This window comes from Anabrus simplex, chromosome 5, assembly GCF_040414725.1.
Source record: "Anabrus simplex isolate iqAnaSimp1 chromosome 5, ASM4041472v1, whole genome shotgun sequence".
NCBI lineage: Eukaryota > Metazoa > Arthropoda > Insecta > Orthoptera > Tettigoniidae > Anabrus > Anabrus simplex.
In genome coordinates, this window is record NC_090269.1 from 183,995,500 (window position 1) to 184,021,752 (window position 26,253).

The following is a 26,253-nucleotide window of genomic DNA, read 5'->3' on the forward strand; positions in this document are numbered from 1 at the left end:
ATATTTTAAGAATGTCGTGGCACATTTTGCGTGCTTTAATGAATTGATATGCATATAATATAGTGAGAGATTTATTATACGTGAAGTAAGAGTGATAATTGACATATTATAGAAATGGTATAAGGATGATAGTGACTTATGATGGTCATATTTATTTATTTTTCTTCGAGTGAATCATCATAGTTGTCACAGGTGAGATGAAGTGATTTTCAAGAGATGTTTTCTGAGATTGTCATTGAATCTTTGCCAATTCCAAACGGTAGTTCTTAATCTTATGCAGAATCACGTAGTTTAGGATACGATCTAGACGCTGATGGGAAGCGCTATTATCCATGTTGAGATCATCTGAATAATCATGCAGGTAGACATGGTTGTACTTAGGCCTTCATTGAATTATTTTGGATAATTTTGACAACTCTCACAGTTTATAACCTCATATCGGATAATATTCAAGCTACTAGACAGATCACTGGTGACATATATATTCACACAAGGATTTTTAGTTGAAGATAGTGTCTTCCAACCAACGAGATTTTCCACTGGTAGTATGTCTGATAATAACTTAGTAAGATATGTGTGATGACGTTTCTTACAACCAAATACGCACTTAAATTAATATTTATCCCTGAATTAAGGTCATATTATCTTAAGTCTATCATTTAAATCTTACAGTAACATTATTTTGAGGGTGTGATTACGACTTCCAGTGGACATAGCTTAACTTACGGTGAATAACACAAGGAAATATGAGTGACTAAGAGGCAATTGAGCATATGAATATGAATATTTAAACGGCAAAGCATATGAGAGTGTACTAGTCAATCCAGGTCATGAGAAGTATTGTGATGATTTTCATTGAGAATTTTAACCTGTATGGATACAAACATTTAGTGTAACTTTAATAACATGTATCATTTTAATGAGTAGGGAGTAGGTATTAATGAACTGAATTTCACATTTATTCGAAGAATAACCGATATCAAGGCAACATAGACTCCAATCCTTATCTGAATACTTACTTGACGATTCCAAATGCGTTCTTTATTTTTCTCAAGAAAGTTTAATCAGAGACATTGTAAATAGTAACTGATATAATTCTTTATTTCTAATTTTAATGGATGCATCCAACACTTTTAAAGTTATTGATTTTAATGTTCATTTCTTGTCAATACCATTCACTCGAATGTTTTAATTTCATTTATATTAATTTAATTCAATATTACCAAACTTATTAGGTGAATTGCATATGAATGAAACCATTAATTTTATAAATAATTCCCTAATGTTGTACAATACTTTGCTTCTAATATTCTACGGTTTTGAGGGACCAAAGGACTTACAAAATGGAGTGATGGAGCCCTAGAATGCGTTTATATTACGGTAACTTCGTAGGTTCAACCATTCTTACCTTTGATATAACGGGGTCACGACACTGTACTGTGAATTAATGATTCAGTAGAGGTCAGATGACATGACTTTCTGGAACATTGGTGATGAACACAGACTTTAAGAATAATACAGTTATTTACTTCAAGAAATATTCATTCGATTGAATTTAAGATGAATTTTCCTTTATTGTCTGACTTAATAATTTAATAAATGTGGGATATTAGAACCTCATTACTCTTTCTATGTCTTCCTAGAATAAGTGTTGGATGTAAAACCGTACTATCTTAAGTCTACAACGATTTCTCTAATGACTAATATGGATATAGTATCTAACTGGTAACGGGTAAGAGAAGTCTTCCAACGTTGGTTAGAATCTGCCATTAACTGACAGAGCGTTTTTCTCTTACGGAACTCATAACCCATAGATCTTAGCCATCGAATCAATGTGGTACTTAGAGCTAGTCTGGATCTCTTGCATCCATGCCTGGACGCGGGAACGGCGCAGTATGGAAAGAATATTTCCATAATCTATATGGACAAAATGAAACAAATGAACCCAAAGAAATAGATGAGATAAAAGAAATATCACCATTACAGTGAAAGGGACATATAAATGATCGGATTAAATAGGAAGAGAAGATCTACAAATGTCGGATGTAGAGAAAGTTGTATTAGAAATGAAAAATGGCAAAGCTCCTGGAATAGATGACATCACAGTGGAAATGATTAAATCTGCAGGACCTATTGGAATGCAGTGGCTCTATAGAAAGATAGTATGGACTGACAGATTCCTGATAATTGGACAAGGGCAATTATTGTACCTATTTGTAAAAGATAAATATTTATGAAAAGATAATTTTACAAAAATCAAGAACAAGATAGATTCACAATTAAGAGAAGAAAAACAAGGATTAAGGCCTGGAAAATTAACTATTGATGCCATATTTACAGCTAAACAAGTAGTAGAAAAGAAATGGGAATTTGGGAAAGACAGCGCAGTTGCATTCATAGATATACAAAAAGCTTATGACACGGTTAGAAGAGGAGAGAGATGGCAAGGTCTGTATAGAATGGAATTGTCAAGAAAAATGCAATTCAGAATTAGAAACATGTATAACAAATATCTGAACTGTATTATAATAGATGGCAAAAAAATCAGAATGGTTTAGAACAGACAGAGGAGTTTGACAAGCAAGTGTACTTTCAACAGGGCTCTTTAATACAGTGATGGACAACATTATGAGGAAAGTTTGCCAAGGGTCAACAGCAAATGACATGAAAGTCATAGCATATGCAGAAGATGTTATGATATGGGAAGGAAATGAACAAAAGTGGGAAGACAACTAAATACCTGGCAGAGGGCAATCGAAGAAGCAGGCATGGAAATAAGTTTAACAAAAAGTGAGGTAATGAAAATGAGTAGAGAACACAGAAAAGTGAAGGATATTAGGTGTAATGAAAAAATTCTTACAGAAATAGATGCTTTTAAATACCTAGAAAGTAAACTAACTGGGAAAGGAAACATCAAGGAAGAAATTTCAGAGAGGTTAGGAAAATGCTCAAAATTGTATTACTGTGTATAAGACATAATTAGAAATTGGAAATTACATACCAAAGCAAACATCATGATATATGTCATATTATTTGCCATTATTGACCTATGAATCAGACAAACAAAGATTAAAGTAGATTACGAACGACAGAGATGCGCTTTCTGCGAGGAATCTTCAGTAAAATGAGGAGGAACAAGATAAGAAACAAAACAATACAAAACACGCTACAGATCAACCGCCTAAAAGAAACTATGGACAGAAATAGGCTGAAGTGGTTTGGCCACATCAAAAGAATGGGACAAGAAAGATTACCAAGAAGAGCTCTGGAATGGACAGAATCTGGAAGAAGACCAATTGGAAGACCACGAACAAGATGGAGGGATCAGGTAGAGGATGACTTAAATTGGAGAGGACTACAATGGGAGACATTGATGAACGATGACTGTGAGAAAAAAGAGAAGATTGGGAGAGGCTATGTAAACGACCTGCACAAGCAGAAACATGTCAGGAAGAAGAAGATATTTTGAAGATGAGAAGATTTTTTTCACCTAATTAAACACAAAGGGAAAGCCATCTGCATACATGCCATGAAGGCCCTTGGAGGAGTGGAAAGTACAGGATCACACTATCCATAACTTCAGCGCTAAGTGGGACAGAGTGGATAGTTCTATGACCGGCTGTCTTTCTGGTGGAGGCTGAGTGAACCTCAAAGGCTATGTGCCCCTCCAGAAGAGGAAATCTCTTTCCGTAAGTTTCTCAACTTTACCGAGGGGAATCATAACCAAATCTTTCCAAGTAAATAAAGCACGCCTTTATAATCTCAGCTAGGCAGTCCCTACTAACCTAAACAGTGAAGTATATTCTATAAAATAAAAAAAAAATAAAAAAATAATGCAACTTTTTAACCACAAGAAAAGCTGTACCCTGCCCCTTAACGCAACACTTAATATTAAGTCTTATGACAGGAAAAAGTTTTTTCTACTCCGTAATCAATGTGTATTACAAAATGGAGAATGGGGAGCTGACTGATAGAATTATTCACCATTCAGTAAGCCACTTACCTGAGTTTTGAACCAAAAGATCTATCGTGTATGCCCACATATCGGTTGGGACTAGTCTCACGACTTGCTTCTCTGCTTGTTCCTGTAGATCGTGGTATTCCAGATAACCTCCTTGGCCGTCCTACAGTATGAGCCGCGTCATGATTTGCATCACGTGAAGCAGAGTACGTAGCGTAGCTTAAACGAGAAGAAGGTGATCCAGACCGACTGCTAGCTGCAAGGTAGGCACTTGTAAGTAGGAGTCTTTCATGAAATGTCAATTCTTATGTAAATAAATTGTTTTTAACGTCCATCACACACATTCTCAACTAGCATGAAGGTTGTCTTTGATACATCAAATCAATTTGAGATATAGAATAAGCAAAAAAGCTGTGACCATTCTCAGCAATACAAAACACAACAAATGTCATTTAACATAGAGCAGAATCACAACATATCACTTCTGGCTTTCATAAACTGACAAGCCACACATCTAAAATCGATGATTTAGACACCATTAATTGTTTGAAGAAGAACTTAAAGGCAAATTATTTTAATTGCAATTACTGCACATCTAACAACTTAGGATCATGTAACAGTTTCCAGAAATATTTCTGGGTTTCCAACAAATAATATGAGTTTTTTAATAGTTAACTCACACATACAAGTGGAAATATCTCTCATCACAAAAAAGCATGACACTAATCTAAGGCCTAAAACATGTATGAACTACAAAAACCAGTTAATTTCATTCTGCTCTAGAGACTCATCAGACGAGCTAGGGTCATCTGACGGGAAGTCATGTTGATGCGGGGTAAGGAGTCCGAGGAGTAAGCATGTTTGCCATGCATGTGCCCATGTCTGACAAACATCTGTTCCGTCTGCAGTAATTTTAGTTAATTGAGGTTCTATTGTTAAGCTACAAGTGGTAGTGCAACTGGGCCTTAGTTACACATTTACTATAATTATACTGTATATACTGCATACTGAACAGTTTAATAATGAACATTTATCTATTTCTCCCGTCACGACTAATGCTTGTAACGAGTGCAGTACCTACAAACTGTCGCGACTTCTCATCAGACGCAGATAGTACAGTTTCCCTTCAGTTCTGTTATTTGAATGAAGGTTGAATAATTTAGTAGTATGATGTTCCAATGTTGGAGATATCTCTGTCTGCAGGGCTAACTTCAAAAGAGAGTTCTGTACTAACAGAGTACCTGAATACAGACACTTCTCCTTAATTAAAAAGCAATATCAACTAATGTTTTAGAACCTCACGAGTACAATTGCTGGTCTGTCAGTTTAAAATTATAAAATTTTACACATACTACCATAGAGACGTTTAAACCTATCTCTCAAATTCTCTATATATCCTTAAAACTGATACTTAATTGAAATTTATTGGATTTCTGAAGTATTTTCTGCAGCAGATACTTGTCCACTCTGATTTAATCTATGTATGAAATTTATTGCAGCCAAATGGGCATAATGGTGCATATATGACATACTCCATTTAGGAATTTAACCTATATAATGAAAAACCTATTCATACATAGTATTAAGCAATAATTTTTATATCACTTCTCACTATTATCATCCTTTAACGCACTGGTCCTTTTTCGGCACTGACTAAAATTGTAGTTCATAGCGTCTGTCACAAAGAGATCACATGCAATCTGGCGATGGGTTGCAGAAAGCAGTTATCTTGCACAACTTGAGGTGAAAGCCATGTACTGCGAGACTTGTTACTGTGCTGCAAAGCTTGACATTTGGACCAGTCCAGTTTCTGTTGGCCACTGTCTCAGCAGAATAAAAGTCCAACCAGATTTCTCTTATCTCTTGTTTTTCAGAGTTTTGTTTTCAGAATTTTATTTTTAGATGACCAGTTGAAATGTGTGCTATGGACAGATGAGTCAACATTTGAGAAGTCTGGGTTAAAATGCTGTCAGTATATCTGCCATCGTCTACGAGAAAGAATGCTGCTAGAAGATGCCTAACATGAACTTTGAAGCATAGGGGTGGCAGTGTTAGGGTCTGGGGTTGTTTGGTAAGAATAAGGTGGAAGTCTTGGTGAGGGTGGAAGGTATCTTGAGGAAGGAGCAGTACCATTGCATTCCATCGAGCAATGCAGTACCATTTGGAACACAACGTATTGGAAAAGGGTCTGTTCTGCAGCAGGGCAACAACCGGAACACATCTCACAGCTGTGCAAGAAGTATGTAAGAAACAAAGAATCACCAGGAGTTCTATAAGTAATGAACTGGCACCCTAAGTAAACCATTTATCGCCCATCAAAATTGTTGTGGGATGAACTTCACCATAACGCAAAAGAACAGTTGTGAAAACCTCTGGCAATGCCGTTTGCAAGCATGGGGAACTATAACCAGCAAGATGTAGAAAAATCTAACCAGAAGAATGTCACATATTTGTCGAGCAATAATCAGAGCATAAGAGTGACTCGTGGATGAGCACAAAGTTTGAACAGCGTAGCTCTAAAAGACATTGTTTTTCATTATTTGAAGCATAAATTGTCAGTTCATGTATAATGGATGCCTATGTTTGTATTTTGATTTAAAATATATGTCATCTGAAACATTACGAACCTGCTGCATAATAAATAACATGAACTGAAGTTTTCTTAAGACAAATACATACATTTTGATACTAGTGTACATGTTCTAGAAAAACCAGTCTATGACATGAATTTTTTTTTTTTGCTAGTTGTTTTACGTCGCACCGACACAGATAGGTCTTATGGTGATGATGGGACAGGGAAGGGCTAGGAGTGGGAAGGAAGCGGCCGTGGCCTTAATTAAGGTACAGCCCCAGCATTTGCCTGGTGTGAAAAATGGGAAACCACGGAAAACCATCTTCAGGGCTGCCGACAGTGGGGTTCGAACCTACTATCTCCCGAATACTGGATACTGGCCGCACTTAAACGACTGTAGCTATCGAGCTCGGTCATGAATGGTTAATGGGATGAAAAGTCAGGTTGTAAGTTTCACAAAGAGAAGAAGTCCCCCCCTTTTTTTTTTTTTTTTTTTTTTTTGCAAGTTCTTTATGTCGCACCAATACAAACAGGTCTTATGACCTAGGAGTGGGTGGGAAGGAAGCGTCCGTAGCCTTAATTAAGGTACAGCCCCAGCATTTGCTTGGTGTGAAAATGGGAAACCAGGAAAACCATCTTCAGGGCTGCCGACAGTGGGGTTCGAACCCACTATCTCCCGAATACTGGATAATGGCCGCACTTAAGCGACTGCAACTATCGAGCTCGGTCCTCTCACTTTTAATTAATGTGCAGATGGGATGACAGTAGCTCATGGAGATCACTGTAAATACCTAGATGTTAATATAAGGAAAGATCTTCATTGGGGTAATCACATTAACGAGACTGTTAATAAGAGTTACAGATCTCTTCATTTGGTTATGAGGGTATTTAGGGTAATAGTAAGAATGTAAAAGAAAAGTGTGTACAAGTCACTGGTAAAACAGAATAACAGGATTACTTGATACAAAACTGGAAAAGATTCACAGGAATGGAACATGATTTGTTCTGGGCGATTTCCAACAAAAGAGTACCGTTATTAAAATGATGTAAACTTTGGGCTGGGAAGACTTGGAAGTAAAGAGACTAGCTGCTTGACTAAGTGGAATGTTTCAAGCTGTCAGTGGAGAGATGGCTTGGAATGACATTAGTAAATCACAAGCTTCAGTGGAGTTTTTCAAGAAGGATTATAAAATGAAGATAAAGTGGGAATTCAAGGGGAATTAGGGATCAGAATCACTTATCAAGGGAGATTTTGATAAATTTCTGACTTCTTTGAAATCATTTAAGAACAGATTAGGTAAAGAACTGGTAAGGGAACCTGTCACCTGGGTGACAGCCTTAAATGCAGATCAGTGGTGAGGGGTGATGTCAGAATTTGCTTAGTATACGTGCTTTCATAACGTGATCCCCAGGAAACATTACCAATTACTAACAAAATCTATTGGTAGAAAGAGAGACCATCTACATTATAAGGCAACAACTGAAACTATAACATGATTAACTTTCATGCAGCTGAATTTGAAAGTTCACAGTTTTAGTATAGCAGCATACAGGTGTGCAAAGTGCGGTAGTAATATTACCACTGATGGGTTCATAGTGTTGAATACAAATCTTACAGTTCTACGTTTGTTTACTATTCTGTAAACTATCACCTGTTTGCTGTATTACCCACTTAAAAATGTTCATAAAATTCTCCATGGCATCAAGCAACCAATTTGCTTTTGCAAAAAATTACAACATATAAAAAGGCTTTGTTCCTTATTAAATCTACAAGTTATAGCTCAGCAGTAAATACACAGGTACTGAGCAAAGATATAAATTTAAACTGTTGATACAATTCAGCAAGTCACTTACCTGAGTTTTGAACCAAAAGATCGTCCATGCCCACATATCAGATGAGAGAATAATTGCATACTGTTTATGTACACTTAGATTGGAACACTTTTAAGGAAACATACGGTGACACTCATTACCAGCTTTTACTAGCAATAGGTATATACAATATTCCAACAATTATACAAATTGTATGACTGGACACAGAACAGGAATATACCATTGTCTACTGCATGCTCCTCATAAACAGGATAAAAAGCTTAGAATATTATCCATGAAAAAGTTCTCTCAAGTGTTTAATTCACATATTAAATATATATCATAAGCATAAGATCCTAACTACATTATTGACATGCATCCAGTAAGAACTTGTATGATTTAAACAGATTTCACTCTGGAACTGTGACAGGCTTGTCCAATGAAACAAGTAACATGCCTGTGTCCATGGATCAACTACATGGGAGAGGAGATCTGTTCAGTATGAAAACAGGCAGAGGATAGTTTGTCCATTAGTTGAAATAATAATTCAAGCTTTGGTGAAAGGATAGCCTCTTTGTCTTCAAAAACTGCACTGATGTGACAATTTTTGAAGTCAACTTACAAAATAACATCATACAGAAAGACAGGAATATGAAAAGGAGCACATAACAGGATAAACAGAATGACAAATCAGAAGAAGGAGCAACAGAAAAGAAGACATGGACAAACATGAAAAAACAAAATGACAAGGATAATCTACACATCTTCATACACAGCCATCTTCAAACAGATTTGTCTGTCTCTTCTTCAAACCCAATTCTTCTAAATCCATTTCTTCTCACCCACATGATGAACTCATTTCTCATTCCCAGTTTCGTCAGAGGGCAGACTTCAACACTCATCGACGGGCCATCTTGTCACATCTTCAGTCTTGATGTGGGGAATGGTAGGATAGGAACAGAACTGGATAAAAGCAGACAATGACAATTTGATACTTTGTTCCTTTCCATTACTGTATGAAATAATGTGTCCCGCATGCAGTTCTCTCTTTCTCTCAATGAAACAGAAGTCAAGTTTGTGAACGGTATCTGTCAGATGATTAAATTCAAGATAAAATGTATTTCATGACCAAGACATCCATTTTCATAATATAAGCATTAACTTGGGGTGATGTACATTATTTCAACATAACTATTCCAGAAACATGAAATGCAAGAACACAACATTTCAAACACCATATCCTAGTTCCTGATCATAAGAGTTCTCCTTTCCTACATAGCTCAGTCACAGTTTCCAGGCTTACCACTGGTGTTTGCATGCAAGTAAAAAAAATGAGGCTAGTTTCCTGAATATTAAAAATTTCACTCCTTGAAGACCAAATATGCCAAGGTTACAACGATAACTGCATTATCAGAAGTTAAATAACACTAGATGGAAATATACTTGAAAATACTTCAAAATTATTTCACGAGTTGTAAAAGAGAAATTAATTCTTAACAGATCCCATGCAAAGGAGCAATATGTAACAAACACAAGAAGGTTAGTCTTTATAAACAGAAGATTATACAGGAGGGAATGTTCCAGTGCATGCAAAGGACCAGCACTATGACAAACTGGAAAGCAAGACTCAACAAATAGTGGATCTATATACCAAAAAGCCAAGGGAACAATATTATAGTGCATGCTGCCAGTGCTTCTTGTACAAAATGTTACTCATAAGTAGGGTTCAGATTTTTTAGGTAAATATTCTTTCTGCAATGAAACAGAACCTTCTACATGGTTCCTAAATGCCAAGAGTCATCACTTGAGCATATATTTTATATACTGTATGATTCTACTTTAAAAAAATGCATAGCCTATATATTGAAATAAAATTACAGAAATACATACTTCAAAAGAACATAAAAAGTGATTTTAAAGAACATATAATTCTTAACAATTATCAGCATCTAACATTTTTAATTGACACACTTCTTAATAAACTGAAATTTAATGACTGGTAGTATATAGCGAATGAAAACTGTGTCACTGCCAGTTTATCATTTTAATCAATGTAGTTTTCAATATGATGTATAGGAGGTTCCCCTGACTGTAAAATATTTCCTTATTGCTCCATATGCCATCCCAATATATTATCAGTCTGATATAGTACTTGACCAGAGTTGTTCTCAGAGGCCATTGGTTTATACGAGGGCTAATTTTTTTTCAAGGTCCGATCGGTCGCAACAGTCAAACGCCCGCGAATATATGATGAACTGCTGCGCAGATGTGTTGCGTAACGTCTCTGAAATGACCGTTATGCGCCTCACCTCAGTCCCGTCAGTAGTGAACGTGCAGCGCGCTCGTAAACATGGCTACAACGATCGCTTCGCCCGCCAAGTGTGAAGTGCGCGGTGTAATTCGATTTCTTCAGGCTGAGGGGTGCAATGCAGCCAAAATTCATTGCCGAATAAGTCGTGTGTATGGTGAAACGTGCATGAGCGACAATGGTGCAGGAACTTTACAGCAGGGCGTACAGACGTCCATGATGCAGGCGGCCAGGGAAGGAAGCGTGTGTCAACCGATGATCTTGTTCAGCGTGTGGATCAGGCAATTCGAGAAAATCGTCGGTTCACAATTTCTGTGCTGAGTGCTTCGTTTCCTGAAATTTCCAGGTCAGCTCTCTACACAATTGTGAGTGAGATACTTCAGTACCGCAAACTTTGTGCGAGATGGGTTCCGAAGATGCTGTCTGACCGTCACAAAACACAGCGAATGGGCGCCGCTTTAGCGTTTCTCCAGCGCTACCATGATGAAAGACCGGATTTTTTGAACGAAATTGTCACAGGGGACGAGACATGGGTTCATTTTGAAACGGAAGAAACAAAAGAGCAATCCAAACAGTGGATGCATTCGCACTCCCCGAGTAAACCAAAGAAATTCAAGCAAACATTCTCCAACAGAAAGTGTATGGCTACTGTGTTCTGGGACCGGAAAGGAGTTCTGTTGGTGGAATTCATGGAACGTGGTTTCACCATCACTGCAGCCGCATACTGTGCGACTATTCAACGTCTACGACGGGCAATTCAGAATAAGCGGAGAGGGATGTTGTCATCAGGCATTGTCCTCCTCCAAAACAATGCTCGGCCGCACACTGCAGCTGCCACCACGAACCTCCTGCAGCGTTTCCAGTGGGACGTTTTCGATCACCCAGCATACAGTCCGGACCTGGCTCCATCAGATTTTCACTTCTTTGCTCACATGAAACGCTGGCTAGGAGGACAGCGTTTTGACACTGACGAGGCGCTGCAGACCGGCGTACAAAGATGGTTATAGGCGCAGGCGGCGACGTTCTATGAAGAGGGCATTGACAAGTTGGTACCACGCTACGACAAATGTCTCAATCTGCGAGGCGACAATGTTGAAATATAGCTGTGATGTGTCAGTAAGTGTTACTAATAGAAAAGTGTCAAATTCGTACTGCTGTTTCATTTCGTGACCAATCGGACCTTGAAAAAAAAAAAAAATAGCCCTCGTATTATGGAATTATTTGTGAAAGTACTGTATGTAAATTAATTTATGCTTATCTCTGCTGATCAAGTTATTATGTTTAGGCTGTTATTCAACTGTGATGTTGTATGACTATTCTAAAATATTTCCAGCACAAATGGAAAAGTACTGATTTTGCCATAATGGCAATAGAGCATTCTCAAGTACAGAATACTCAAATAGCAATAAACAAATCACTTCAACTTTGCATCTCTTGAGAAAACAAACCATGATTAGGAATGCAGTTCAAAGTTCTTCAGTGGAGCCCTCCAGATTGTGTTTATTAATATTTCTGTAGAGCTATGTCAGCAGACATACCTCTCTCTGTAGAATAACACACTTACGTAAGTTCCTCAGTAAATACCAAACTAGAACACTTGGATAACTGAATGCTCAGATAAGAAAGGTAATTGGAGTGAAGTAGAAATGTGTTGGAAACATATGGAGAGCGGTGACTTGTGATGTAAGCACATGTGGCTAAAACACTCAAGAAAGAAAGACATGGGTTGCAATAAAAAATTATGGACCCATGTCTTTCTTTCATATATACTCTATCTACGTGTGCTAATGCAGTAAGTTGCTGCTCTTGATCTGTTTCCTGTACAGATATATTCTGAGAAAGAATGATTTTCTGAAGTGTTGTGTAAAAACTGTTAAACATGTACGTTCGATTTGTAAGTGAAAAAACTTACTAGTGTGAACGTAACTTCAGACTCAATTGGCAAGAAGGTAGGGAATATAAGTCTGAGGAAGCTAAAGTGATACAGAAATTGAAGAAATAATTTTTTTTAAATATTGGTAAGCAAGGAAATCACTTCTGCACATCCAGAAATGATTGCGAGATAATTTAAATAGACAATGCAGAAATTGTGGCCAGTGGTGTAAAGTATGATTTTTTTTTTTTTGCTTTATGTCGCACCGACACTGATAGGTCCTATGGTGACAAAGGGGTAAGAAAGGCTTAGGAATAGGAAGGAAATGGCCATGGCCTTAATTAAGGTACAGCCCCAGCATTTACCTGGTGTGAAAATGAGAAACCATGGAAAATCATCTTCTGGGCTGCCGACAGTGGGGCTTGAACCCACTATCTCCTGGGTTCAAGCTCACAGCTGCGCACCCCTAACCACACGGCCAACTCACCCGATGGTGTAAAGTATGATTATGATGATTACCTTTATGGACGGATGCTGCAGCATACATGACAAAAGGCAACACCAGGTGTTTTCATCAGTTCTGCTCAGATGACATGAGTTGTGCATGGATTACACAGAGTATGTGAAGAAATTAGAGCTTTATACCATATTTACTTGCATATTACACCCACCTAAGTTTTCAGGACAACAAAATTTTAAAAGATTAAATCTCACATTTAAGACCCCCTCCCCAACATAATTCACTGAAGAAGAACAAGGATTCAACTTCATAGTGCTATAATAACAGTGCAAAATTGTATTTTAAATGTCAAAGAATCGATAACAATAGAGACCTCTGTTGTGTCGTTTTGTGCGAAAGAAAAGAGAAGGGGGGGGGGGGGGGGGGGGTGTTCAATAACACAAAAAACATGAACTGTAGTCCTATCATAGCTTTCACATTTTTGCATATTTTGATCTGATAGTGGCACAACCAAAAAGAAAAAAATGAAAAGCAGCAAATGAAAGAGGATTTGTTTCCAAAATTTTAGGCGGAAAACCCTGTTCTAAAGTCGAATAATAATACTAGATTATAAATTCCACCTGTTCACTTCACAGGAGTTTTTTTATTTAAATTTAAGAAATAGTTCTTAACATATTAGATATAGGGGCATGTTTCACCCATAATGAGGGCATCATCAGCCTAAAAATCTCATACCTGAAAGAAAGATCAGGATCCTGATTGTTCTTATAAGTGGTTTTTAATGAAGGTCTAAAATATAAATAAGAGGACCCTGTTTCACGTACAAATGTGTATAAAATGACTAGCAAGTAGAATATAGTAGTTATAAGTACTCTTATAACAAAGTCTTATAATCAATCCTTATTGAATATCTTTACGAATGTCCTGTTTTTTAAATGTGGTAGCAAGTAGTTAGTTAAAAGTTCAAAAAGAATACGTAAATTGCTGCGTTGAAATGAAGTCTGGTAAATATGGTGCCTTAATCTGGAAATGGTGTAAGGAGTTTATAATAGCTTAATATTTAGGATAAAAGTTACTTTTAGTAGTAGTAAAATTTAAATTCGAAGTTGAAGTTATTAATTTTATATGAAAAGATGAAACTTCTTGAAGCACTTAGGAGCGAGGACAAGTACTTGTCAGAAACATAGCTATTTTTATAATTAGCTGGTAGACATGGTTGTAGCTTCTTGTATTAAGAGTCAAAAGGAAAATGTGCGAGGCTGAATAGAGCTTGTGGTGTTATGTCTGAAATAAGAGGAGAGTGAAATGTTAAGGAATAAAATTAAATGAGGAGAGAACGAAGAAAAAACGATGTGTGTGAAGATTAATTACCCCTTCGACAGTTGTGATGTTAATTCAGTTATATATGAGGTGAGTTAAAGAAAATATGTTGTATGTGATTTCATTTATCTTTTCAACTGTTGTAATGTTAATTAGTTGCCATTGTAGCATTTGAATGACTGGTACTTGTGCTTCTAGAGTTATACCAATGTGATATTGGCGGGGGAGAGTGTGGAGGTGGGGGTGGGTTGGGCGGAGCGTTAAGTTTATGTGTTATTGGATGTGGTTGGCTTGTGGGGATGGATGGGGTGGGAGTTGTGTTTCCTAAAGTGGGAGGGGTCTTGGAAGATGATAATTTTAGATTGTTTATTAAGTTATTGTGTTTATAATTTAGAGATTGCAACAATTTTGGTAAAACTTCATATAATGAGTTTTTGACTTCAATAATATCGTTAAGGTTTGAATTTTTGTTGTAATATTGGTCTAAAAATATATAGATATTTTCTAATTCATTCATTAATTTCCCTTTACCTACTTTTTAAATAATTGTGAGGTCTTGATCTATAGTAGTGAAATGATGACCTACTTCTTTCATATGAGAGCTCATAGCTGAAAATTTGTTGTGTTTGGAGGCATTATAACGTTCCAAGTATCCAGTGTGAAAGCTGCGGCCAGTTTGTCCGATGTACAAGACGCCACATTGGGTGCAAGTGAGTCTGTAAATGCCTGAACCTGAGTAAATGTTATTATTTGAAAGGACTGTGTTGTGATTGAAAAATAATTTTTGGTAGGTGTTATTTGTTCTAAAGGCTATGCAAGTGTAAAATAATTATTTTTTAACACAAAGTTTAGGATTCTTAAGAAATCTTTTATTTCAAGCTTGCTAAGTTTACTACGTTTACTGAAGTTGTCTTTGATGATGTTTACTGTTACTTTGTAACATGTAGACCCTGTTCCATCCATAATCTGACGACATCCATTGTGAGTAAATATATGTAGGCCTAAAAGTTGTATGTTCACCACAAAATTTGTGACTGTAAAAATGGAAAGGAAAAAACGGGGTCTAATATGTGAGTAAATAATGTGGATAAATTCATACATAGCTAATGGAAAGTGACCCTTCAACCACAAAGAAGAACTGATGCTTTAAAAAAACAAAAACCTTACCACAATATTGTCTCCCATGCATGCAGAGACATGTTGGGCAACAAAGCTTGCCACACTGTATATCATACAGAACATAGAGATTTTTTAAACTGTCATTGATACACTAAACTAAGATGACATATTCCATTCATCAAAAATTGTTAAGTATGTTTAAAAAAAAATAACTTGTGGTATACATTTCTGTCAATTTTCGTTCTGATGTGTTTTGATTTAAAATTTTAAACCGTATAACTCCCTTCATCACAAACAATTGAAGTATGGTAGTGTGTGATGTGGAGATAAGTTGTAATTATCTCAAAGTATATACAGCAGAAATAATGCAAAGAAAATTCAAACAAGTATTTGAAAAATAGTGGAAATCTATCTCAAATGAATAGGAAGGCCAACATGAAGAGGATACTGATGTCAGCATCAGTGAAATGGCAAATCATAAATTTGTAAGACTAATTTCTTGTGATGTGGAGCGGTGTTCTGCGATAATCGTCCGTCATTTAAGATGGACAATTTAATGATGAACCTTGCTATGTACTGCAACTCTTCAGCAGTCGACACACTATGAATGATATCTGGTAGCAACTGCACATTCTTATGTATTTAACATTATTTAAATACTTGTCATATATTTTAGCCCATAACTTCACAATTTTCAGCATGTAAAGAAATACACATTTTTCTAATTATTGTCACCAAAAAATCTGAGTCCCACTTATTAGTTCATATGCATGCACAACTGATCCACAAATAAAGACCTACGTTGGGACTGTGATACACCAGCCATGCGACTTCGGGTTCGTCCAATCCTCTCAGGTGATGTGATGGCACTCATTGACATATTGCCAGCATCAGACACCTTTCGTGGTCGAGCTGCACAACCAAAGATCTGATAAGTACAGCTTTCAATTCAGACAAAACAGGACACAACAAAGAGGTGAAGAAAATCTCCTATAAAATGGAACACAATAGGAAGTGAACAATAATGAAAGTTTAAGTAGTGAAAACATACTATCAGATCAACATGCAGACATCAGTATTCAAGAAATAGGCAGTACTATCAATGGTTTCGAGGCTTACCGATTACTAAAACAGTCTTACAACTACATGCATTACTTGAATAATTGACACTGCCAGAGGATAAGGATAAAGGAGACTATAAAAAAAAATACATTAAATATAATTCCATTGAGAATGTAAGAATCAAATGATACTAAATGCAATATTCTGGCAAAAGTGAAAAATTAAAATAATAATAATAATAATAATAATAATAATAATAATAATAATAATAATAATGTACTTTTAACAACTATCAGTCGTAAAAGAAGGCAAAGAGTAAAAAATTTGTCCTGATACTGGATTCTTGAATAATCCAGGATATCTACTGACACAAATGTCTTAGAACTTTGAACATAGAAGGCAAGCACCTACACTACACAGATGGTTGAAATATATCAACATCAATCAATACTGATCTGCATTTAGGGCAGTTGCCCAGGTGGCAGATTCCTGATCTGTTGTTTTCCTAGCCTTTCCTTAAACGATTTCAAAGAAACTGGAATTTTATTGAACATCTCCCTTGGTAAGTTATTCCAATCCCTAACTCCCCTTCCTATAAATGAATATTTGCCCCAACTTGTCGTCTTGAATTCCAACTTTATCTTCATATTGTGATCTTTCCTACTTTTAAAGACGCCACTCAAACTTATTCTCCTACTAATGTCATTCCACACCATCTCTCCGCTGACAGCTCGGAACATACTACTTATGATATACATGTTGATTCCCATAGGGAATCTGAAATATTTGTCCCGAATGTGTAAATTTATAATACCAATATAAATTGTCCGTTATTGGACATTATATATTTTCCAGCTAACTCATACCACTTAGTCGAGCAGCTCATCTTCTTTCTCCCAATTCTTCCCAGCCCAAACTTTGCAACATCTTTGTAACGCTACTCTTTTGTCAGAAATCACACAGAACAAATTGAGCTGCTTTTCTTTGGATTTTTTCCTGTTCTTAAACCAGATAATCCTGGTGAAGGTCCCATACACTGGAACCATACTCTAGTTGGGGTCTTACCAGAGACTTATATGCCCTCTCCTTTACATCCTTACTACAACTCCTGAACACCATAACCATGTGCAGAGATCTGTACCCTTTATTTACAATCCCATTTATGTGATTACCCCAATGAAGAAAATATAATCGTTATACCTAAGAGAGGAAAAGAATTCAGTAAGTACCACAATGAGCTAATCATAAAATTTAAATTTTCACAGAGAGTACAAACCATGAAGTTTTGCTAGTGATACTCATGGACAATATTATGTGACTTTATGATGACTTTTAAACCACTTTACACTCAATGCACTTTATGCAAATTTCTGATGACTAACCAAACCAATTATTGCATGGAATATGCGTCCACACAGTTATGTGTATAGATAGAGGAGAGCGTGGCTGGGTATGGCAAGCGTGTGTGCTTGCTGTATGGACACACTGTGTCTACATCATTGTTTAAACAGTTTGACAGCAGCAGGGATGGATCAATGGATCACTAACAAAGCAAGCGATCTTCAGTAAGCGTTTTCCATGTCTGAGGATTTATATTGGTCTCTTCTCCATGATCTGCTTACATTGGTTTTTATAGCATCTCAAAGGGGCATCTCAGGATTCCTGTGCCAGAACAAACTTCACCACAGATGATTTGGCGAGGAAGCCTACTGTCATCCATATGATGGACATCACCAATGCAGTTTAGTCTATGACCAATGATTGAAGCTTCCCTATTATTAATACTTATTTTCTCCAAAACCGGAAGATTGGTGACATCGTCCTCCCACTCAATGTTCAAAATGGAACACAAACTTGGCTGGTGAATGTGCCCAAGCTTCTTTATGTCACATCAGTGTAAGGTCCAGGTTTCACATCCATATTGTACTTCAAATGCCAGTACAGCAATTATAAGTTAAAGTTACAAAATATTTCAGCGCATGACTACACAAGAGCTCACTACTCAGGCTGGAGTGGAACTTATGACTTACACCTTGCCTCCGACGGCCAAGGTTGGGACAAGTCACCTGAAATCACCTGATATTCTATCCTATTTGGTATCTTCTCTAATAATTGAAATCTGAGAAAACAGACAATGGCAACATGTGTGCCTCTATGAAGTCTACAATACCTCCAAGTTTAATGACAATAGGAACATTATTGTAGAATTTATTCAGGAAGTAAGAAACTGATGCAATCAGCATGACTTATCTTGCCAGCTACAATTCTTCATTATATAAGCTGGTTCCAATTCACATATATTATCCCGTCAACGATCCACAGTATACCATGCTGGTCAGCTGTTGGACTTTATACAGTTCTATGAAAAACTCTTCATGTCTTAAGACACTTCTACGTGAAAACAGTGCTACAGGCTTAGAAGTATTATTTTCAAAGAAGAAAATTCCCGACTTTCTTCTACGTGAAACAGTACTGCGGACTTAATTATTTTCTTTAACGAAAATAATAATTCCTCATTTTCAAAAAGCACTTGACAATTTCGATTAATGCAAGGCAATCTGTATGTTTTTTGGTTTCTAAACTACTGTACTGTAATGTTTAAAGCAAGTTTCTTTGTGTACACAGGCTTTATCATGTAATTTCATAAATTCAAGTTGGTGCAAAAGTCCAGAAGAAAGGGAATTTTTGAAATTTTAAAATGAATGGTTATGCAAAATAAAAACCAGTATTTCAAAATCTTACTGTAAATTTCCTTCAGTTGATTATGAACAAGTTCTTTTCCTTATTGTCACCCAGACTTAAAACCTGCTCCTTGATCAGGAGAGAGGACACACTCACTCTCCATGCTTTGTTGTGTTTATGAATGCAGAGTTCCTCTGTCGTGTGACAAGCTACACATATTTTCAATCAGATAAAGGTTATGCATCATTCTGCATGATTAACCCATTCAAGACAATACAGCAGTCATCTGTCAGTATCTGAGAAATGAAAATTATTATCTTGGAAGCAACTCTGTCAAAATATTGGTGACAATTTAAACAATTTCATCTTCTAAATTACACCAATGTATTTGATTTCCTCCATTCCTTCAAATTTTAACTTAAAAACATGAAGGAAGAAAATCTTTGCCAAGGAACTGATATTACAGTTGAAAAGTACATAAGCAGAAAAAACAATCAAATATGTTTGCATAACTTCAAAGGTGAAATATTGTGCCTGGTTAGACAGTTTAGAAAATACCCGAACCTGCTTACTTAAACCAGGCTGCAAATTAAATATAATCAAAGAGTACTCGCAAGAAAAAATTCCAGCAAATTTCCAGGTAGATAGACAGGATGTGAAGAACATGTACTACGGCAAGGTTTTAAAAGCGAGATACAAAATTTAAGTCATCACTGAATGCGATCATCAAGGGAAATGTGCAATGGAAAATTTGTGAGGAGATGCACTGTGGTTTTGAAGATAAGAGTAATGTTAAGCTGTTTTAGGTCCTTTCATAGAAAAATACCGAGAGGATTGATCCCGGTTATGATCTTATAAATAGAGCTGGAAAACCAGCAAGAAGGTGTGTTGTTGGAGGATATTTACCTGTCATTATAACCTGCCAACAAAGTGTGGAGAGTGAAGAGTGTCCTCTCTGCTGATCGAGGAGCAGGTTTTAAGCATGGGTAACCATAAGGAAAAGAACTTATTCAAAATCAACTGATGGAAATTTACAGTAACATTCTGAAATACTGGTTTTTGTTTTGCATAACCATTCATTTTAAATTTTCAAAAATTCCCTTTCTTCTGGACTTTGGTACCAACCTAAAATGCTAATCAGATACATTATATTGAATATTTAACCAGTTAATATGGTTAATAAGAAAAAAAAAGAAGAAAAAAATGCCATTTTACTCAAGGTCCACACTATAACAATAATTATTATTATTTTACACAGACAGTTCTTTCCTGCATTTCCACTATAATATAAATGCTTTTTTTTTTTTTTTTTTTTTTGCTAGTTGTTTTACGTCATACCGACACAGATAGGTCTATAATACCAATATAATGGTCCGTTATTGGACATTATAAATTTTCCAGCTAACTCATTCTTGGTTGCCTGCGTTTCGCCCTCGTGTGCTAAGTTAGGCTCGTCAGTTGGGACTTAGCACACCACCCAAGACGCAAGGCTAGTGCATACCGCGGAGGCCACTGCATAGGCTACTTGAAGCCACCAGCAGTGCCAATGCACTATGAGAGCTATGTCTCATTTTCAAAAATTGATGCCTGCCTGGCCATCAAATGATGCAGATGTTGATTCCCATAGGGAACCTAAAATATTTGTCCCGAATGAGTAAATTTATAATACCAATATAATGGTCCGTTATTGGACATTATAAATTAGAGATGGGCACTATCGACTGATAACTATCGAACAAGTCGATAGTTTAAACTATCATAACAGTCGACTACTTTAAAAAACAAGTCGACTGAATTCAGTCGCAGTCCCCGTCACACATCTCTCCACGTTTCACTGTCCTGCCAGCACAAAACAACTCGACTGAATTCAATCGCATTCCTGTCACGGATCTCTCCACATTTGACTGTCCAGTCAGCACAAAACAAGTCGACTGAATTCAGTCGCACTCCCGTCACAGCGACGCGGAAGCGAATGGAACTATCGGTTCATGGTCACATCGGATATGTAATAATTATATGTTAACTTTATATGTACCTACTTAATATGGCGATTTTCTCTTGTCGTTTATGTGCTCTTTATTTCGTTACATATTTGTTTATATTAATTACGTTATTCGAAAATAAGGCATAACTATAAAATAATCTGCATAACTATAATAATCTAGAAAATACAGTAGTAGTGTGTTTGGCTATTCTCATATATATCTTGATTGTGTACTACAGCAACAAGTTGTACATATTATTATTGTTAGCATTGTTCGGGAATAGAGCCTCGTTGTCGTCTTTCTACGTTTCACTGTCCATTTAGCACCAAGAAAGGCCATTCGTATTATGTTGGTTCGTATCAAGGGCATCTCTTTATTTATTAGCCCCGTGTACGGACGAGTGCGAAAATCGGATCTTAACCTGCGCAACTGTGAATTCCTCGATAGTGTGATTATATAATCCGGGATTGGGGTATGCACCCAAGGTACAGTACTACTGTGGCATTTGCCAGGAATGAATGCAGTAAACCCCATGGAAAACTGCATTAAGGATATGGTATCCACTGTCAGTGAATGGAATACGAACCTGGGATATCCAGGTGGTGCAGCTTCTTATTCTTAATGTGGAGTGGAGTGGACTCCTCGGTTACGAACGTGAATAAATTTGTAAGTCACTCAATATAACATTAATTTTGTTTTAATGGGTGTCTATACAAGTGATTTCTAATTATTGGTAAATTGCATTAAAATGAGTCGAATTCGTAAAAATAAGACTCTCCTCTTTTGATACAGAAAGTTTTGACTGGAAACATCCGAATGTTTTTCATGGACTGACTCCTTGCGTTATATGAATACTTTCATTCGACTGCTCAGTCTTCTCGACAGGAGGCAATGAATACTTTTGTTAGACTGAAAACATTTGACTATTCAGTCGATAGTTCGAAGGGACTATCGCCCGACTAGTCGATAGTGATCTTCAGTCAATAGTGCCCATCTCTATTATAAATTTTCCAGCTAACTCATTCTTGGTTGCCTGCGTTTCGCCCTCGTGTGCTAAGTTAGGCTCGTCAGTTGGGACTTAGCACACCACCCAAGACGCAAGGCTAGTGCATACCGTGGAGGTCACTGCCTAGGCTACTTGAAGCCACCAACAGTGCCAATGCACTATAAGAGCTATGTCTCATTTTCAAAAATTGATGCCTGCCTGGCCATCAAATGATGTAGATGTTGATTCCCATAGGGAACCTAAAATATTTGTCCTGAATGAGTAAATTTATAATACCAATATAATGGTCCGTTATTGGACATTATAAATTTTCCAGCTAACTCAAATCAAATCAAAATCTCTTTATTTGCAAATGAGGTGTCTACCTCGGTGGCAAATGGTACACTAAAATATATTATTGTAAAGCACTAAATATTAAATTAATAAGAGAAGAAAATTTTCCTTTAATACAATATTATACAATTTACGCTAACAATGTTTTCTATTAAACACACAGCTCGTCCTTAATACATTTATATTGTTTACAAAATTCTACTTATAGTATCTCCTGTACTACTTATAAATAGTCAACTGATATACGGTATGTGGAATTACTTCAAATGATACTATACAACTGGTATACGATTAATATTTACATTGCATTTATTTATTTATTTATTTATTTATTTATTTTTTTACCCGTTCCGGAACCTAAGTAGCATAACGACCTGCTGCGTCTTAACCAGAGCCCCTTTTGCCACCACTTTTCAGAGTTCCTGAAGGGCCTTCACAGCTACCGTAGCGGTCCCAGGGCCCTCGAAGTCCCCACTGTACTTCACCCCTACAGGCAGTCCCCTACTTTGGCTGTCCAAAGTCCTTAGACCAGGGGATGGAATTAATTTAGTCACACACATTTTTTAATTTACAATAACCTGCACTGGTTGAATGCCCTCTGACACTTCATTTATTTTCTCTGTTGCTGTTTATTCTCTTCTTGAATATCTGTATAGATTTTGGAAAAGGATCATACACTACCCCTGGTAAGCTGTTCCACTCCTTCACACCCTTCCCAATGAATGAAAATTTACCCCAATCGCTTCTGCTAAAATTCCTTCTAATTTTATATTTGTGGTCAGTCCTGCTGATATAATTATTTTCCAACTGAAGCCTCTCACGGATATCTCCCCATGCTGCTTCTCCTGTATAGGCTCTATACAATCCTCTAAGTCTAGTTTTCTCCCTTCTCTTACTTAAGGTTTCCCAGCCAAGTTCCTTTAACATTTCTGATACACTACTCTTTCTCCTCAAATCCCCTGTTACAAATCTTGCAGCTTTCCTCTGCACACTATCTATTTCTTTTATTAAGTATTCTTGGTGAGGGTCCCAAACACTGTTTGCATATTCCAATAATGGACGAACCATACTCAAGTAACTTTTTCTTTTAATTCTTTGTTGCATCCTTTAAGTAGCCTCATTATGACATGTAACGATCTGTATGCTTTCCCAACAATATCATCAACATGACCCTTCCAGTGCAAATTACTTTCAAATCTCACACCTAAGTATTTGCACTTGCCATCTTTTGGGATAACTACCTCGTCCAAAGTATATTCAAATTCAGTTTTAAAGCTCCTGTTTGTAAAAGTTGTAACAGTTGATTTGCCTCCATTAAACTTCATATTATTTTCTTCAACCCATTCTTGGTTGCCTGCGTTTCGCCCTCGTGTGCTAAGTTAGGCTCGTCAGTTGGGACTTAGCACACCACCCAAGACGCAAGGCTAGTTGGATACTTTCAAGGTCCCTTTGTAATTCTGAACAATCCTCAATGTTGTTTATTTCCCTATAAACAATTATGTCATCTGCATACAATCTTATTTTTGATGTTATATTGTTCCCTAAATCATTTGCGTATATTAAGAAAAGTAACGGACCAATTATACTACCCTGTGCAATTCCCTTCCAAACTTTCTCTTCCTGAGATACAGTATTTCCTACTTTGACTTTCTGAACCCTTGAATTTAGAAATGTTTTTATCCAACGTGTAACCCTTACATCCAATCCTATTCCCTCCAATTTCTTTAATAATATTCCATGTTCCACTCTATCAAAGGCTTTGGAAAGATCTATGGCTATGCAATCTAACTGACCTCCTGAATCCAAGTGATCTGATATGTCCTGCTGAAATCCCACCAGTTGTGCCTCACAAGAAAATTTCTTTCTAAATCTATACTGGCTCCTCATGAACCAATTTTTATCATCACATATCCCTCTGATGTACTTTGATATTAAACTTTCCAGTATTTTACAAACTATACTGGTCAGGCTGATTGGTCTGTAGTTCTATGGTTTCCTTTTATCACCCTTTCCTTTATAAATTGGTATTATTATAGATTCCTTCCATTCCTTTGGTATTACACTATTATTTATGACATAGTCAAAGATAAATTTTAAATTTACCACCCCATTGTCTTTAATACCTCCCCAGTAATTTGATCACTTCCTGCTGCTTTTCCTTGCTGAAGCAGTTGGATTTCTCTGAAAATATGTTCATTTGTGAATGAGAAGCTTCTTGTTTCCCTCTGTGTCTCTCCCTCTCTGTGTCTCATTCTTGGTTGCCTGCGTTTCACCCTTGTGTGCTCTCATAGTGCATTGGCGCTGCTGGTGGCTTCAAGTAGCCTATGAAGTGGCCTCCACGGTATGCACTAGACTTGCGTCTTGGGTGGTGTGTTAAGTCCCAACTGACAAGCCTAACTTAGCACACGAGGGCGAAACGCAGGCAACCAAGAATGAGTTAGCTGGAAAATTTATAATGTCCAATAACGGACCATTATATTGGTATTATAAATTTACTCATTCGGGACAAATATTTTAGGTTCCCTATGGGAATCAACATCTACATCAACGGATAGGTCTTACAGCGACGATGGGACAGGAAAGGGCTAGGAGTGGGAAGGAAGCGGCCATGGCCTTAATTAAGGTACAGCCCCAGCATTTGCCTGGTGTGAAAATGGGAAACCACGGAAAACCATTTTCAGGGCTGCCGACAGTGGGGTTCAAACCTACTATCTCCCGAATACTGGATACTGGCCGCACTTAAGTGACTGCAGCTATCGAGCTCGGTATAATATAAATGAAAATGAAACATCACAATACAGAAAGTTTCTGCTACTGTCTTTAGTGTTTCGCTCCAGCCTCGAAAGTCTAAAAAGCAAGGTAGAAAATTTCATCTTAGTGGAACATTATCCAAAATGTCCCCATAACCCTGGCAGTATTTTCTTGCTGGATAGCAATTCCTAACTCAGGAATTCTGCTGAAGATGGGTCTCCAGTAATTCCAGATAACCGATTTCCCAACATCTGAAACAAGGTTTTTCACCTCGTGACCCCATGTCCCCATCATTTAGACTGCGAATGCCATGAAGATGATGTCAGTCACTGCCCTGTATTTAGTTCTTTTATTGCACACAACCAATTCCGCTGTAGAATCGGCAGCCTTACAAGCAAAAGGCAGATGAGGTGGTGCTAAAGTATCTACACACATGGCACCCTACAGGAGAGATCTGTCCTTGTTCCATGGGACTAAATTCAGACCATCAAGGCATTAACCATTTGTACGACTAGTGCCACTCAGTTCCAGATCGATGTAAAAGCTTTTTTGAATACGTCATTAAATAAACAATGAAATTAAAATTGCCCTGCAATCTTAAGGCAACTTAAAGCATAACAACCATCAATGTACACATCTGCTCCACATATGAACTTATGTAACTGACATATCTTGCAAGCAAGACATAAGCAAACTGTGATTTTAAGTAACAAATTATTCATATGAGTGCCCACACTGGCTGATGGAAAAGCTTTGAAGCCACAAACCTGTTTCCTTTTCCCGAAGAGAGAGATGTCGTGCTCCATCAATGTCTAATGGACATGACATGAACTAAAGAGAATTCAATGGGTGCTGATCATATCCCAACTTTTTTGTGAATCCAGGTATGCTGGAAGGTTCAAATTGTTGGTCAAGATATTCCAATGATATCTTGCATCAGTCACATTACATATCTTGACATTATTACCAACGTAATCAGAGAAAAGAGACTTGATAAAATCAGATCCTC

General features: G+C 37.0%; 1 protein-coding gene across 1 annotated transcript in view; it reads right to left on the reverse strand.

The window, feature by feature from the left end:
* chb (chromosome bows) overlaps positions 1–26,253 on the reverse strand; it is an 890,037-nt gene that overhangs the window by 220,578 nt on the left and 643,206 nt on the right. The window contains exons 16-17 of the mRNA XM_067147211.2: positions 16,227–16,337; positions 4,004–4,217 (exon numbers count right to left, since the gene is read on the reverse strand). Of these exons, the coding sequence (XP_067003312.1) occupies positions 4,004–4,217; positions 16,227–16,337 (325 nt within the window). The remainder of the gene's footprint in view (positions 1–4,003; positions 4,218–16,226; positions 16,338–26,253) is intronic.